Source organism: Sebastes umbrosus, chromosome 16, assembly GCF_015220745.1.
Source record: "Sebastes umbrosus isolate fSebUmb1 chromosome 16, fSebUmb1.pri, whole genome shotgun sequence".
Classification (NCBI taxonomy): domain Eukaryota; kingdom Metazoa; phylum Chordata; class Actinopteri; order Perciformes; family Sebastidae; genus Sebastes; species Sebastes umbrosus.
This window is the reverse complement of record NC_051284.1, coordinates 7,132,336-7,151,126: the sequence shown is the minus strand read 5'-3', so window position 1 is coordinate 7,151,126 and position 18,791 is coordinate 7,132,336. Positions and strand designations below refer to the sequence as shown.

Sequence of the window (18,791 nt, the reverse complement as noted above, 5' to 3'; positions counted from 1 at the left end):
CGCACGCACGCACACACACACACACACACACACACACACACACAGACACACACACACACACACACACACACGCAGGGTGCAGAGCAAATTGAACAGGGTTTGATTAGACATATCTAGCATGTCTCCCGGTCAAATGAGCAAAAGTTCAATATAACAATGTGATTTACTAGAAATTATCCTAATTATTAAATAATGTATGAGGATGGCTTTTCTAGGTTTTATTCTAACCACCATCATCACCCAGTTACATAAAACAGATCCCAGTGTCAATAATAACAATTAAATCAACAACAAAAATCCATCCAAGACCACACAACCTCCCACTTCTCTGATATTTTTCAATGATTCAAAAAGTGAAAACTAGGGCTGTCAATCGATGAAAATATTTAATTGCAATTAATCTCATGATTGTCTATAGTTAATCCAGATTTATCGCAAACTGATCGCACATTTCTTATCTGTAAAAAATGTACGTTAAAGGGAGATTTGTCAAGTATTTAATAGTCTTATCAACATGGGAGTGGGAAAATATGCTTGCTTTGCAAATGTATGTATAAATTTATTATTGGAAATCAATTAAAAACTCAAAACAATGACATATTTTGTCCAGAAACCCTCACAGGTACTGCATTTAGCATAAAAAATATGCTCAAATCATAACATGGCAAACTGCAGCCCAACAGGCATCAACAGCTGTCAGTGTGTCAGTGTGTTGACTTGACTATGACTTGCCCCAAACTGCATGTGATTATCATAAAGTGGGCATGTCTGTAAAGGGGAGACTCATGGGTACCCATAGAACCCATTTTCATTCACATATCTTGAGGTCAGAGGTCAAGGGACCCCTTTAAAAATGGCCATGCCAATTTTTCTTCTACAAAATTTAGTGTAAGTTTGAAACGTTATTTAGCTTCCTTCCCGACAAGCTAGTATGACAAGGTTGGTACCAATGGATTCCTTCGTTTTTTTAGTTTCATATGATACCAGTATCACCAGTACCAGCCCTCTACAACCTAAAAATCGCAAGTTGCGTTCATGTGTTAAAGAAGTTAGTGGTGTTAAAACTGATTTGCCTTCACGCGTTATTACCGTGTTAACTTTGACAGCCCTAGGGAAAACAAAACGGCGAGTCAGTCTGATTATCAGCTGTGTGTCTTGAATAAATCATATTAATACAGGTTTTGTTGGCAAGTGGGTGTTTTTTTTTTTTAAAGAAAACCTGGTTTACAGCACAGTCAAGAAAATACTGAGCTCTATATAAATGGAAAATGAGGTGATTACTGTCTATTTATCCATCTATCTATGCGTTACTGCAGTTGTCTGGTGGAGTCACCCAGTATTTGTGACTATGATAATCCAAAGCCTTAAACCTGTAAACTAACACTGGGTTAAAACTGAGAGAACATGGATCCGCATTGCATCAGAATTCTATTCATGATCAACAGGTCTGCTGCCACAGCTTCACAGCTCACATTACACTCGTCTTCGACTGTGCTTTCTGTTTCATCACCAGCGTGATTTCATTTCATGAACAGCGCTACCCAGCCAGATGAATCGAGCCAGGGTACGTCATCGTGTTGTGCTGAGGGCTTGCACATTTTCATTCCAGCCTTCTCTTACCTTAGACTAAATGAATTTACCGATTCAAACTGAAGGTGTGTTAATCAGTGAACGATCTTCTGTGGTCTTGGCTGGAACAAAACCAACAGACTCTCTGCCGTCCACGACCCAACTGCTCATACCACCATAAATTGTTTTAGTTTTTTTTTTTTTTTTTTAACAACATCCATTAATTAATTTAGACTAAAAAATAACCAATTCTCTTAATTGTAAACAACAGCAAGCGCAGGAAAAAATCAATCTAACATGAATTAGTTATGGGCTGTCTGCGAAAGCTTGTACTGTTTAGTAAGCAAAGCAAATGCACTCATCTGCAGAATCTGTTTTCTCTCATCATTCTGTTATCAGTTTTATAAGTGCAAATACATAAATCTAGCCTAGAAACAGTTGAAAGGTTTCGAAGGAGGAATACAAATGTCTCGAGTACAGATGTTGACTGCATACTAATGTATGGATTGAATTCTCTGTTTTGTGGATCTTGAATATTCCTTCAAGTTACTAGAGTGAGGAAGGTGACGATGTCTTCTCTACTGAATCTTATAAAATATTTCTTAATGATATAATTGTAACAGCAAAACAGTTTCTCCACTATCAAAGTATTCCTATACAGATCAGACCATACACGATTCGTAGCTATACTTACAAAAAGTCATACACTGTCATTTGTACATATCCCACAAAATTAATTTGTATGTAATCCACATAATCGTGAACCAAGTATATATAGCGACAAATGCCGTGTAGGGAGGTCGCAGTGGATCAGAAAAACCCCGGACTTTCACTCAGGAGACCTGGGTTCGTATCCCGTGTGAAATCGGACGTCAACGTTGATTTGTATCGTATATTCTGTACCTAACTTACGCCACTTCCGAAATTATTTTAACCCAAACCACGGTCTTTTCCTAAACCTAACTAAGTAGTTTTGTTGCCTAATCCTAACCAAGTCGATCTTTTCCTAAATCCAACTAAGTAGTTTTGTTGCCTAATCCTAACCAAGTTGATCTTTTCCTAAGCCGGCCGAATGAAAACGCGAATGGCCCCTATCTATAGCCAGAGTTTGGTTTGTCCGTTCTGGGCTACTGTAGAAACATGGCGGCCGGCTCAGTGAAGAGGACCCGCTCCCTTTGTACATATAAGCGTCTCATTCTAAGGTCACGAAAACAACGATTCAGGTGATTATACACTAAAGAAGACATACTTATTAATATTATATTCAATTTCTGCCAATAGATCCCCCTAAATGCTACACACTGTTCCTTTAAGCTCGTTGACTCATCGGCTTGGACTTCTCTGGAAGTCCGAAGTTTGCTTGACATCTGGGCTGAAGAGAACATACAGAATATGCTAAATTATGTCCACAGAAATTGTGCCTATTAACTAATTCAAGATAAACTTGAGGAGAAGGAGTTTGTACGAAGAGTAGATCAATGCCGAGTCAAGGTCTGCGTTTCCCTGCATAGGGCAGCAATACGATCGGATGACTGTGTAGTTCTATCTATGTTCTTTTCAAGCAGCCTGTATTCAGTGGATTAGAGCACTGCATTGCAATGGTGTTGCCTCCGTCAACCTTAATGCTATGATTTTTGATCCTCTTTTAGGTCTTTGAATGCACACAGCAGGGCTGTCCGGCATCACCTGCTGTTTTTATTTGAGCTCGAGAACCTGCCTGCGCATTTCAAGCTGAGGAGGAAATTACCGCCGTAGCCATTTGCGACTACAACTTCAAACCACAAAATGCCCTTAACCCTGACCTTTACACAGATGATATTCTTTTAAGTTATCCAATTACAGATATTACTACCTGATATTTCGCCCTGCGTGTTATGATAATTAATTCTGGCCTTCTGGTAATTCACTGGTTATAAATCATGTCACACTCTCTCTCTCTCTTTTCATGTATACACACTCTAACTTCTCCAACACTAGTTTCTGGATGTGAACAGGTTCTTTTGCAGGATTATGAAACCTTTAACAATAAAACCTTAAACAGATGTATAGACAGATGTGGACTATACATTTTGGTAGCTAATCTTTATTATCTGTCATGTAATGTGTCATTTTCTTTGTCATTAGGCTACAAAAATAGGGACACTATTATAGTGTATTTGGGAGTTGTTGCTGGACTAAGAACATAAGTTTATTGCTTGGCCAGCACTACAGTTGTATCTTTAGACAAAAGCTTAAGATTTGTGATATTCTTATTAACTTTTACTGTGAAAATAGCTAAAATAGTGGATGGAAGTTCTTTCTTTAAAGCTGCAGTCGGTAACACTGAGCAAATATGATAAAAGGATATTTTTTATAAAACTGTCACTATATCCTCACAGTAGTGCATGAGACAGAAATTTTGTGACCCGGCCGCTATGTTAAAAACAGTCGAGCCAAACTTTCTCATTTTACAGCTAAACAGTACACTACAAGATGTTTCTGAAAACATTTGAAGCAAGAAATAGGCATTACAGTAACAGAATCATGATTCTTATTTGATCAGCGCTGCCTAGTTTGACCGTTTGATCAGTTTCACAAGTTTCACGAGTTCATTGACAGCTGCGTTAGAGACTGCTCAGCTCTGATTGGTTATTTTTAGGGCTGTCAATCTATTAAAATATTTATCTTGATTAATCGCAAATTAATTGCACATTTCTTATCTGTTCAAAATGTACCTTAAAGGGAGATTTGTCAGGTATTTAATTCTCATCAACATGGGAGTGGGCAAATATGCTGCTTTATGCAAATGTATGTATGTATTTTATTATTGGAAATCAATTAACAACACAAAACAATGACAAATATTGTCCAAAAACCCTCACAGGTACTGCATTTAGCATAAAAAATCATAAGCATATTCAAATCATAACATGGCAAACTGCAGCCCAACAGGCAACAACAGCTGTCAGTGTGCTGACTTGACTATGACTTGCCCCAAACTGCATGTGATTATCATAAAGTGAGCATGTCTGTAAAGGGGACACTAGTGGGTACCCATAGAACCCATTTTCATTCACATATCTTGAGGTGTGATGTCAAGGGACCCAATTTGAAATTGGCCATGCCAGTTTTTTCTAGGTTTTCTAGTTTCATATGATACCAGTATCTTCACTCTAGCATTACAACTGAGCAACCTAAAAATCGCAAGTTGCATTAATGCGTTAAAGAAATTAGTGGTGTTAAAACAAATTGGCGTTAACACATTATCGTGTTAACTTTTTTTTATTTTCTTTCGGCGCTGGGAAATTTTTCAAATGCCATTAGAGCACAGGAGGAGGCAGAGGAGCATGTTTGTTTTGAAAGATTATCTGTCTCATGCACTACTGTTAGGATATAGTGACAGTTTTATAAAAACACCTTTTTTAAATCACATTTGCTCGGATTTGCCGACTGCAGCTTTAATTAACAACGTAGATCAGTGAAGGTAGAATATCTCTGCATGTTAACCAGCTGGGACCAAAATAGAGAGGAATGAGAATGATGTTTTCAATAAATGAAAAATTCAGTGTATTTTGAAACACACAATTTCAGTTTTATTTACAGCTGAAATTCACTCTGAAGTCTTTTTACTCCGGAGGAAATGAAGCGATGTCGATGACGAATTGAGGAGAGTGGCTGTTGGAAGGAGCACTGCCTCACTAGACAGCATCACCCCTATTAAAGCTCAATGGGAGAGAGATATCAGTGCGTACTTTGCTACAGCCCAATGGATGATAGACAATTTTAAAAAGCACTCCAATTTCATTTTCCCATTTTCCCCTTTTCTCTATATAGCTGAGTGAAGGGGGAATCGTACATGATGTATGGACGGCCATTGCTACAGCAGAAATTTTCAGTCAGACTCTGTTTGTAGTACCTCTCACTTTTCAAATGTAGCTATATGTAACAGGTCTGCACTAGATGGATTTATCGAGCAGTTCCTCCTCTCTATCTGGAGGCGTTTTAATCAAATAATCTGGATGTCTTCTGCCAGAATGGAAAACTCCAGACTCTCATCCCTTCGCGGCTGCCCATATCTGCTGCTGCACATTTCGACAATATCCTTTTTTTTATTTGACTGAGTGAAGCAACTCATTCTCATCTTGCTGTACAAATCTATATTAGTTTTGTGCCGTGAAAGCTCGTACTTTCGAAAGCAAACCAGCTGTATCACAACAAGAACTCATTTAAAATGTCAATAGCAAAAAATTGTTTTCCCTCATCATTTCTGTGAAGTACAAACACATTAAAGTCTCACCTACAAAACACTACAAAGGTATCAAATGCTGAACACAAATTTGTAACAGACAGACAAACATCTATCCTTTCACATTACCTTTCAGAGGGTAGAGGAAGGGGTCTCCCTCTGGACCGAGGAAGGACGTGCCGTCGTCGCCGTCGTGTTTGGGGTTGTTATCTAAGGAGGTGTTACCACCTAGAAACCAGGAGGACAAACAGTGACGGAACCTCAATGACCTCCTTATACTAAATAACACATGCTATACAGTTTATCTATGGGAATTGAACAGAAACATTTAAAAGCACATTTCACAGACACAAACACAAGGAATGCTTGTCCACATAGGATTTACTCTAATTGTCCTCCCTTTCTACCCATATACATGTTTGCATTTACATATTTCATCCTTGTGTGTCCCACTGCATTCTAATGGAACAGCTATTTGCATTTTGCTTGCTTTATTATGTATATTTCTTATTATTTATAATTGTTTTCTTTGAATGCCTTATGCTGTGTACTTAACCGTTTTTATGACCCAGTTATCGACTGAGGATCATTAAACACACTGCTTAATGATATACACTCCGTACAAGAGATACAAGGCGTCATACTTCACTTCACTTCATCATACTTTGATACTGTGTTTGAACCATAGACTGTATATAAAGATTGGATGACACTTTTCCACTTCCTCCCACTGTACAGAAGTGAAGCCAAAATATCCCGAATACGGGGAGCTGCCCTCTTGAGATTTTGGCGTCATTTGGAGCCAGAGTCTGAGCAGTAATGATCGGGGGGCTGGAGCCATGGGATAGAGGTCACCCGCCCAAACCAATCGGGAGTCGAGCACGGCCGCAGCTTGTCAGCCAGAGAGACTCACAGCTGCCAATCACGACGTCTGTAAGTATTGCGATTCGATATTACGATTTATTGCGATTATTGTTAACTTTTTTTAACACTAGGGAAAAAGTTGAATCATACACTTCTAGGTACTTTTACTTTAGAAAATCTCTAAATAAATACAGTAAAAATGAAATGTTTGATTTTCAGCATGTATGTAGTCCAAGATGTCCTGAAGTCAAATATGTCAGTTATTTGTCAGGCATTATTTATTACATTTTCTCCAGCAACCCAAAAATCAAGGAACAAAAGACTAAGACTATTTTTCGCGAATATAATCCAATCAATCTTATTTCCATATATATATTTTGTATGGACAGTTTTTGTTAACACCTTATTTTAAAAGAACCAGACATAGGCACACGACTAACTTCTCCAAGTCCATCACTAGCTCTCCCGTCAGCTCTGTTCTCTTTATCCATCCATGGTCAGCTCCATCGGGGCCATTTGAATGCATTTAACATAAATGTCAGTATATGGGTGCGCTACAGTTGTAGCATCGGCCCATTTGACCACGGAGATGCGAGTGACGGCCGGCTTGACCGCACGTTACCGCAATACGATAACGTTTCCTGTCCATGACAGAGTTAGCATGCAGCTTTAGCCACGATGTCTAGCTCTGCTTTTCCTGGTAATGTGTGAAACCCAAAATGTTTCCATACTTTACTGAATGTGTAGTGTTTATCACTTTGGATTTAAAATGTGAGGGTGCAGCCGCCGTTTTCTGCTTTGTTGTTTCGGCCGGCTGCGGTTTGTTTTAGTTTAGACAGATACGGAACGGATATGACGTCAGGTTACTCAGACTACAACAATAAAAGCGGTAACTTTCTTCTACCTTATAGCATCAAATAACTAATTAAAACCAAACTTATCAGAAAAATGAACACTTGAACATACATCGGCATGATAAGAACTACCTAGAATGACAGAAACCATCTTTAGGAAGAATGCATTTGACGTGTAAGTTTACTTTTTGAGTTTGGCCCATGTCCCATCCACTATCACTAGGAGGCGGTCTTTATGACCTATACTGCAGCCAGACACCAGGGTGCAACCCAGATGTTTTGGCTTCACTTTTGGGGAGCTGTCATGTCGTCCTTCTTTATATGCAGTCTATGGTGTGAACCCTGATCTGTATAAACCCTGTCACATTCAGTATAAAACAGATATGGCATTGCAAGATGCACATTTGGCTCATATCTAACAGCTCAACACAATTTTTTACATTATATTCTGGACATTCCAGAAATACCTCGCAAATCTCTTGCTCACTAACCTCTGTAGCCTCCGCCGGCGCCCCCGGACATACAGCCGCCCCCGCCGCCCCCGAAGCCCCCGCGGGTCTGCCAGAACTTTTGACAGGCCTGTCCTCCCTGGCCTCCGAGCACCAGCGGTCTGCCACCGTGACTGACAGGAATACTGTCATTCCAACCTCCCCCTCCACCTGTCATAAAACAGACAACACACCTTTGATATGATGAGGAGTAATACGCTGTGTAGTGAATCAGTGTGAAAGGGAGAAAGAGAGAGATACATAGAAAGTGAGCTCTTAAATGGGCCAATGTTATAGGAAAAAATATGCTAAACTGCAGAAATGCATGCGGCATGTATATAAGCACAAACACACTAAGTATCAAGTATATTCACACACACACACATACAGAAAATCCCCTCTTAGTAATAACAAAATTGGTTAGAGCAGAGACCACAAAATCCCCTAAAAGAGACCTGGTAACACAAGATTAAAGTTATAGCTAATAAAGTTAAAACTATTCCTTCCCACATTCCCCAACAGTAGCCAATTTAATTTTCCCCCTTTCATTTCCCTCCTTCTCTGGCACCTGAGAGATAGAAACAAATGAAAAAACACGTCTCACCACACTGGCAACAAAACCTGCCAGACATGCTAAATATTTCATTTTTCATTCACAGAGTTTCCTCAAAAGTAAACCTTGGGCTTTGTGAAGATGTAAAAATCAATATCTTGTGTTTTCCGGGCTGTTCGTCAACTCCGAGCACATGAATAATGCAACCCGCAGCGTGCATGGCTGTAACCTTCCGCTGGTAGAATGGAGCACGTGGCTCTGCCCAGCAATGACGGGGGACAAGGTGCTCCGTTTGAATAATCATGAGAAGGGCCACCCTGTTTTTTGTTTTCCGCCCAAAATACAAACACTGGCACACCGAGGTGGAATGTCTATGAAACGTAGGCATTAAGACAGGAGTAAACACCTTCAGGATAAATGGATGTGTTTACAAGTACAGGTAGGCATGCAAATAAACACTTCCACTTCAGGCTATCTGTAAACTCAGCTTATTAGTTTGTGTGCATGCAGAGGGGAACACAATACACAGCGCCTTTCTAATCATAAAGTGGGGAAAGATAAGTCGTACACACGACAGTACTGTAATGGGGTATTAGTCATCTGCTCATCTCATACACACCACACTGACTCCCTGGACCAAACTCTCTCACCTCCACTCACACAACTGTAGCCTCAAACACGCACTCAGTATATTACTTTTCCTTTCACATGCACAACACACAATCAGCTGCACACACACACACACACACACACACACACACACACACATATATATCAAAGCTGTGTTAAGTGTACCTGCAGCGTTTGACTTCCCGCTGCGTCCCGGTTGGCTGGGGTCATAGTCCATCTGCTCCAGCTGGGTCTCTGATAGGCTGCTGTAACCACGGCCACCACCCCCAGCAGCGATGATGAGGGGGATATACACTCCTTTGTCCACCTGAGTAATTATTGTTTACAGTTAGATTTATGTGGCGGTATCTGCTCTTCAAAAGGAATAGTTCAACAGTTTGGGAAATATGCTTATTTGCTTTCTTTCATAGAGTTAGATAAGAAGATTAATACCAGCTCATGTTAGTGTGGTAATTATGTCGCTGGAGCCATCACTTGGTTAGCTTAGCATAACAGAAAGTCTGGAAACAGAGGGAAACAGCTAGCATGGCTTTGTCCAAAAGTAACAAAATATGCTTACCAGCAGCTCTAGAGCTCATCTCGTTTGATTTTCATTACAACAACTGACTAGTCCACACAGGAAACGTCAGGAGCGCGTGGCGGCTGTGGAACCTGTTGTTTTTTATTTCGGCATCCATGTTAACAGGTTAGAGAAGCCACACAGCCCGCGGCTCGGCTGCGCGTCAGATTCAAGGTCTCGCCTATTTTTTCCGCAAGCCGCGCAGTTCACAGCAACAACAGACAGTGAAAGTGATTGTTTGACAGTATATTGACATCACAACAGCAACACTGCTACAGTTTTTATGTCTAGACGTCTATACAATATGTCACAGACATGAAAAAAAGACTTCCTGCTTTCATTTCAAAATAAAAGCCCTCAACCGTTTTTTTCTGTGGACAGAATTCCTTCATTTGTTATCCTTAAACTATTATTCTAAAATATGTGAAAGACAGTGTTGTAGAATATGCAGTGACTTGCAGGGATCCATGAATGAATAAAGTACGGGGTTTTAATTGTGGATCATTACTATTATTTACAAATTACCACACGGTTCTTAACCTTTGTCTGTCTAAAACAAATATAAATGACATTTATAGTGAAATGAAATGGCCATTATGAAAGGCAAACTATGTAGAAAGAAAGGGCTGGCAGTAGCAGCGCTGCCGCAGAGACGCTGCCGGTGTGGACAACCCAGGCGAGGGACACGAAGCGGTTCAGCGATGCAGCCGCCACGCGCTGTTCGCAGTTCATACGGGCAGTCAGGACAGACCGTTAGTGTAAATACAACAATAATCTAAGCTAACCACCTGCTTGTTGTAGTTTCGTATTTAATGAAAGTAGTATCATTCTTCTCATTTAACTCTCTGCAAGAAAGCAAACACACGCATTTCCCAAAATGTGAAACTATTTCTTTAAAGGAATATGTTGATCAGCTTATCTGTTCAGTGATGAGAGTAGAGACACCAAAATAACTCCACTGCTACATGATCATTTATATAATAAGTACAACAGGCCATAGAGGTGTCGGGATAAACCGGTATTGACAATAACTATGATATTCAAAAAATTAAATATTGATAATATCACAAGTGATACTATAATGTAAACTATTGTATTTTGAGTATAATTCATTTGCCAAAACAGAGACAAAGCGCACAATAAACAAACTTAAAGATGTATTTGACTTAGAGCTTTATCTTTTCTAAAGTTTTCTAAATATATATATCTGGTGGTCACGATGATCGTGAAGTGAAAATCTGATATCATGACAGCCCTAACTATGACTTTATTATGACATACTATATGACTTCTTACATGACATACTATACCTTCTTATATGACTTACTAGGCTATGACTTTTTTAAGACAAACTACACAGTGACGTTTTATGTGCAATACGACTTTTCGACACACTACTATGACTTTTTCATCACTTTTTTCAAAATACTATATTATTACTTTTTTTCGGACTTTTTTTTGACATTCTATGGTGTGACTTTTTTATCACTTTTTTCGACATACTATACGAACACTTTGTTTCAACATACTATACTATGACTTTTATTTTTTTCGACATACAATACTATGACTTTTTTTCACCTACTATACTATGACTTTTTTGATTTTTCGATATACTATACTATGACTTTTTTCGATGTACTATACTATAACTATTTCAATCCTTTTTTTGACGTACTATGCTATGACTATTTTATCACTTTTTTCGTAGACTTTCCACCATACTATACTATGACTTTTTATCACTTTTTTTTTTTACATAATATGTTATTATTTTTTTTGCCATACTACACTATGACTTATTATCTCTTTTGTCAACATACTATACTATGAGGTTTTATTACTTTTTTCAACATTTTATGCTATACTTTGACAGATGGGAGGTTGAGCAGCCCGCCCTCTGGAGCGGTCAGAACAACCTGGAGCTGAACTGTTGAGATGACCTTGGACTTCAGAAGAAGCCCCCCTACACACATCACCATTCTGAACAACACTACAACACTGTGTCTGCTGTACAAGCATTCTACAGTTGCTTTCTGAGCATTCTCTCAGTTCCTGAGATCAACCATCTCCCAGCACCTCAAGTGGACTGCCGACATAGACGCCATCAGGAAAAAGGCCCAGCAGAGGATCTACTTCCTGTGCCAGATCAGGTCGTTCAACCTGCCTCAGGAGCTGCTGATACACTGCTACACTGCAATAGTCCAGTCTATTCTCTGCACATCTATCACTGTGTGGTTTGGGTCGCCCACCAAACAGGACAGGAACAGACTACAACAGACAGTCAGGACTGCAGAGAAAATCATTGGTGCTGCAATTACAGATTATAGTTAACAGTCTTTGATGCACATGTTTTTGTAATATGTACATATCATCAGTCACTGCCATATAAATCCTACTCACTGTAATCTCTAGAGTATGTAGACATTTTTCACATGTACATACTATATGTAATCATCCAAGTCCATGTAAACTCAGAAAAAAAAGTTTGGAAACTTGTGTTTGGTGGATTATTTCTCTGTTGTTACAATGCTAATGGTCATTGTATTTTACATTGTTGGAAAGCCTGTTTATTTACCTTCACATTGATGTCCAACTTGTAAGGATCATGCATTTGTGGGAAGAGCAGCACAGCTGATTATGCGGGTAGCACCCAAGAAAAATTTGCCAAAAAGCTCTGCCAATGCTAAACAGTGTTCTCCTGTTGGTAATGACTCTTGTTTTGAGTCGTTTGGTGGATTGGATGATTGAACTCTCTATCAGTAACAAGGAACAAACAAGACATATTGGCTATTTTACACTTTGCAACAGCCTGGCACCTCCTCCTCATGCTGGTCACCAACCTGGTCACACGTTGCTGTGGGATGGCGTTCCATTCCTCAACCAGGATTCGTTGCAGGTCAGCCAACGAGGTTGTGTTGGTCACTCTAACACGTACAGCACGCCCAAGCTGATCCCACAAGTGTTCAATTGGGTTGAGGTCTGGACTCTTGGCAGGCCGTACCATTCTCTCTACTCCCACATTGTGGAGGTAGTCTGTGATAACCCTGGCTCTGGGGGGGCAAGCGTTGTCATCTTGGAGGATGAAGTTAGGTCCCAGATTGTGGAGATATGGGATCGCCACTGGCTGTAGAATCTCATCCCGATATCTCACTGCATTGAGATGGCCTTCAATGACATCATTGAGGGAACAAACAACCACGCTGGCTGACCTGCAGTGAATCCTGGATGAGGAATGGAACGCCATCCCACAGCAACGTGTGACCAGGTTGGTGACCAGCATGAGGAGGAGGTGTCAGGCTGCTGTGGCTGCGTATGGATCTTCCACCACTACTGAGGCTCCTGACGGTGTATTAAATGAATAAAGTGTAAAATTGCCAATATGTCTTGTTTGTTCCTTGTTACTGATAGAGAGTTCAATCATCCAATCCACCAAACGACTCAAAACAAGAGTCAATACCAACAGGTGAATACACTGTTTACCATTGGCAGAGCATTTTGGTAAATTTTTCTTGGGCGCTACCCACATAACCAGCTTTGCTGCTCATCCCACAAATGCATGACCCTTACAAGTTGGACATCATTGTGAAGGTAAATAAACAGGCTTTCCAACGATGTAAAATACAATGCCAATTAGCATTGTAACAACAGAGAAATAATCCACCAAACACAAATTTACAAACTTTTTTTTCCGAGTTTATATACATCCAGTATTTATTTATTTGCACTATTTGCATTGATTACAACACTATAACACTTGACTTGTGTATAGACATTTTTTTATTGATATAATCTTATTTGATTGTTGGTCATTATTGTTCTTAGCTGTTATTTCTATTCTGTGTTAGTACATCAGTCAACTTCCATGTATGTATCTACTAAAATAGTTGTATAAGTAAAATGTATTTATCTATACAAAATAAACCTTATTCTGATTGATTATGGCTTCTTACGTCACACTACGACTTTTTTCTTAACTTTCTTCTACACACTAGATTACTACTATGACTTATATTTTTTTCGACATACTATACTATGACTTTTTTTTTTATTATTTCGACATACCATACTATGACTTTTTTTCGACATACTATACTATGACTCTTTTCGACATACTATACTCTTTTTCATCACAGTATACTACGACTTATTTTTTCGACATACTATACTATGACTTATTTTTTCGACATACTATACTATGACTTTTTTATTTTTTTCCAACATACTATACTATGACTCTTTTCGACATAAAAAAATGACTTTTTTCACTTTTTTCGACATACTATACTATGACTTATTTTTTCGACATACTATACTACGACTCTTTTCGACATAAAAAAATTACTTTTTTCACTTTTTTCGACATACTATACTATGACTTGCTTATAGCTTTTTTTTGACATACAATACTATGAGTTTTGAAATACTATGCTATGACTATGTCTTTTAAGACATACTATAATATGACTTTTTCTTGACATACTATACTATGACTTTTTCTGACCTAATATACAATGACTTTATAACTCTCTATACTATGATTATTCATGAAATACCATAGTATGATTAGGGGAGTCATGATATACCAGTATTGGCGATCAGCTTGATATTTAAAAAAATTAAATATTGGTATTATTAATAATACAAATATGATAACATTGTTTATGATTCAGCACCTCTTAAATGATTATAGACTCTCTCTCCACCTCCCTACACTCATATTTTTAGTGTAATTAATTTGCTAAAAAGAAACAAAACGCACAATGAGCAAAATTAAAGATGAATTTGACTGATAGCATTATTGTTTGTCAAATTTTCTTTAGATATAATATCGTTATCATGAAATCTGATAAAATTATCTCCTTGATATGAATTGATTTAATGGTACATGTCATGTCAATATCCCCAAAACCTGCATTGTAATCTAAAGTACTTGTAGCAACAGAGACACCGGGCTGATTCTATAAGAGAATCATATATATCATGTCATCATATCATACAAAATCTCTACAAAAATGTTCAGTTCCTAAATATCAAATGTAAAAATATCTCCTTGTGCTCCTGAGTGCTTCATTCCCTCAGCACCTTCTTACCTTAAACACATACGTAGCCCCGCCACCTCCTCCTCCGCCGCCTTTCACTTGTGTTTTGTTCACCATCGGGCCGCTCTGTTCCAGGCAGATCTTATTCAGCATGCCGTTGGACTGCAGGGAGAGAGAGAGAGAGAGAGAGAGAGAGAGAGAGAGAGAGAGAGAGAGAGAGAGAAATGTCAGTTCACCAAAGAATTGCTTTCATGGATGTCAGTTGTCTGTATGAGAAGGCTGAGCACTTGCCAAATCCCAGCTGCTGTGAGTCTAAGGCTTTAGCATTACAATGGTGAGCAAATACCAAGCAGAAATATCCAGATGCACGCAGGAACTAAGAGGCAAGGACCGATGTTCCCTTTAGAAGACAATTCCAGTGAGATTTGAGTATTTACTGATTTCCTGTTCACGTGACGGTAAATCTGTCTGACTATTGTAGAACAGCCTCCTGCTCACAGTGATGGATTAATGTTTCTGACTGAATAAGACATCTTTGGTGCTGATTTCTAAGCTGATGGAAACCAAATTGGAGTAAATGAGGCTGATAGGTTCAACAACAACTAATTCAATATACTATATACTGTATAGTTAATTATGTTGCAAATCTGTAAATAGAGCTGGAGTGTTTTTTTTTAACAGTTAAAAGGTTGTTTACAAAACTCCAATGAATCCCCCATCACTGGAAACACTCAATAGTTTGCTATTGAGCGGTTCAGGTTCATTCAGACATGCCTATCTTTATTACTATACTTGATAATATATTTATGTTCATTTACCGTACACCAATAAGAAAAGTCAAACTGTATGTTGAAACAGTCAAAGATTATTATACTGTCAATGTGTTTTAAGTTGATTAATCATGTTAGCCAATAAAGATGGTCAACATGTCATTGTTCCAGAAATAGAGCCTCTTTATATAAATGAAACTGGATGTTTTGTTGGAGAGGGATGGTAGATGCAGGGACTTTGCCATTGCTGAGGTTTTTTGAATTGATGTGTCTGCCTTGTGTGTGCCGTCATGCTGAACCGCCTGGAGCCAGTCCTACTCTGAGAGTGAGAGGGGCGCGAGTTTCCTCCCTCCACTCTGTCTGAACCTTACTCTGACACACAAACACACACACACACACACTCACAGTCGCTCATCTCTCCCTCGACTCCCTCATCTGTCTGAACCGACGCTCTGAGGGGCTGGGAGGGAGGTGGGGGGAGGGTGGGGCGGGGCTTTAGTGACTGTGATTGACAGGTAGAGGGGGTAAAAAGGCAGTGCATTCAAATGTTCTGAGAGTCTTCCTCACTCTTTCTCCCTCACAGCCTGCTCTGCTGTTGCAGCTTCTCACTTTAAGGCTGAGTTTGTGTCTGAGAGAGAGAGAGAAAAAAAACGATACAAAAGTGTGTGTGTGTGCTTGAGAATCTGTGTATGTGCACGAGAGAAGGTGAAGAGACACACACGGATAGAGAGAGTATTTGTAAGGACAAGGGGGGTATCATTTCCCTCACCAGAGGAAATGCTAGGTGTGTGAGGAAACACTGTTCTACAGCACAAATCACTTTCAGAGCGACCCTTTGGAGAGAGTCTCTGTCTCTCTCTGTCAGAACTGGGGGGAAATAAGAGGAACCTTAAACAACTTCAGACTCACTTTGGAACAGCCCAGTTCCTCTCCGCTGTCTGCACTGAGCACTTCGAGACACACTGTGTTAAAAACTAATAACTGGGTGACAGTGGCGAGGACCCCTGCCTGCTAAGCTACACATTCTGCCTCTTGAAAACAAAGACACAAATAAAAACAACAAGCACTTGAGCTGCCTCATGTCCCGCTATAACCACTATAACCGTGCAGGAAGGGCTGCTAAATCAGCATCATCTTATTACACTTCACCTGAAAGGATTATGTCAAGTAAGGCCAGGCCAGAGTTTTTGGTACCATCTAAGGAGGCCCGTATCGGAGTACACTTGTCCCAAAGTCCAGTTCGTTTGATTATGATCCATGCCTTACTCGGGCACAGTTTGTCGGTCCGTTCATGTGTACTCAAGTACGGTTCGCATCAGGTTTGAATGGCAACTGTACCAAAACACGGAAGCGGACTGCTACTACTATTGGACGGTGGCAAATCAATCGTACATAATATGAAAACGCCCTAAGAGGGCAACATCTCTTTGGTACCAGTTTGTTTGTAGGGTCCAAATAAGGAGTCTACTTTGAGACATGATAACCGTTTCCAAAGAGTACTCATTTTTTGGGACAAATTGATTTTGCCATTATTGCCCTATTGTATCCACACTGTAGGTTTCTGTTTATCGTAAGATCTTACGTACCAGTATATGCATTTATTAAGTTTGAGCCACACATAGAATTACACATGCAAAGACGCTATATATAACATATATACAAAGCATATAGGTTCTATGAGTTTGTCCGTTCTGGGCTACTGTAGAAACATGGCGATGCAAAATGGCGCGCTCGGCGGAAGAGGACCCGCTCCATATGTAGATATAAAGGGCTCTTTTGAAGGTAATGAAAACACGACAAAATGAGAAAACAGAATCTGAAGACATTCTCAAGTATCACGAAAAGTGATATAGAGTAAACCAAGCACAAAACAAGAAGGTGGTTTTGAAAGCAGACAGAGATCTCTTTGGGCATATGGTCATTGCTTCGCAAAGTAGAGATCTTCACGTTAAAGATGTCCTGGCTCATCCACTTGGTTTATTGTCTTGGGCAGCTTCCAGTTGGCTCGTTGCGGAAAACTAACAAGGCTACTCTTGGAAGAGGGTTAGAGGAATCAGCTTCGGCAGTTGAAGATGTTGGAGAACACTCTGCATGCATCGCTGATGGAATCAGACTTTGTTTGGAAATTGAAAGTTGATGGCGGGACTTTAGGAGAGATTGCTGGCCCTGGTTGAACTTAGCGTTGCATGAAGGAGGAAACCGTAAGCGAATAGATAGTGGTGTTTGACGTGTACTTGAAAACATCAATCAAGAATGCTGAGAGATGTAGTCATGGTTCAGCAATTAGCACTCAACGAAAGAGCATTGCCCAAGGACACAATGTTGAACAGTGGAGAAAGCTGTTATGCAATATAGACAGAAAAACAGCCTCGATAACATTCCTCGTGGACCAGTGGAATATAGCAGAGAACCAGGTAAAGCTTCAGGGCAAAGCAGTTATTTGCAACCCGTGGAGAGATATGCTATTGTCTGAGCAAAGACGACTGGAATGTTGTTGAAGAGCTGAAATCTTCCCATGGAGGAGGTGGATAACCGTATGCTCCTACATGCAAATCATGCCAGCCAGAATGGCTATAAAACTACAGTTATTGTGAGTGAGGCTAAGAATGTCATGATCCATTGTCTGGGATACTGTAGGAAGAAATGTATCAGAAATGTGGCAATCAGAATCGGACAAGGTACGTCAACATCTGCAACCTTGCTCCGCTCCTTGGACATGACCTATGTGATGCTCTTATAGGCGTACATGCCTTTAGGGGTTGTGATAGCGTAAATGCTTTTGCTTGATAAGGAAAACTCGGCGCTCTCAAACTTGTAACTCTTGAAACAAGACGTTCCAAGAGTCTTTAAACCCTGGGAACATCCTGGGATGTATTAGGAGAATTATACAGCAATATGGAATCATCATTTTGTCTGCAGGATGTGTGCACCATCACCTAGCGTTTGTGATGACAATGATCGGTGTTACCTACTATTCTGCACCAAAAGGGTGCAGGTGTGTCCAGCCTACTTGCCCCTTGCAGGGAGTGCTTACAGCTGCATATACAGCATGCCAATTACCAGACAGCAGTGGAGGCACTGCTTGGAAGGACAGCCAGACATACCAGGGCCAAAAGGACATGGATGGACAACTGATGACAAAGGTATGCTTATAATAAATACAATAAATTAATGCTCACCATCTTCACCTCTAATAATAAAAATAGTGTAAATTAGGGCTGTCAGTCGATAAAAATG

The 18,791-nt window shown here is 39.7% G+C and overlaps 1 protein-coding gene across 3 annotated transcripts in view; it reads right to left on the bottom strand.

Moving 5' to 3' along the window:
- The window catches only part of alk (ALK receptor tyrosine kinase), a 474,023-nt gene that overhangs the window by 29,698 nt on the left and 425,534 nt on the right, over positions 1-18,791 (bottom strand). For all 3 annotated transcript variants that reach the window (XM_037746863.1, XM_037746865.1, XM_037746866.1), the window contains exons 14-17: positions 14,836-14,946; positions 9,349-9,490; positions 8,004-8,171; positions 5,924-6,022 (exon numbers count right to left, since the gene is read on the bottom strand). In XM_037746863.1, coding sequence (XP_037602791.1) covers positions 5,924-6,022; positions 8,004-8,171; positions 9,349-9,490; positions 14,836-14,946 — 520 coding nt within the window. The remainder of the gene's footprint in view (positions 1-5,923; positions 6,023-8,003; positions 8,172-9,348; positions 9,491-14,835; positions 14,947-18,791) is intronic.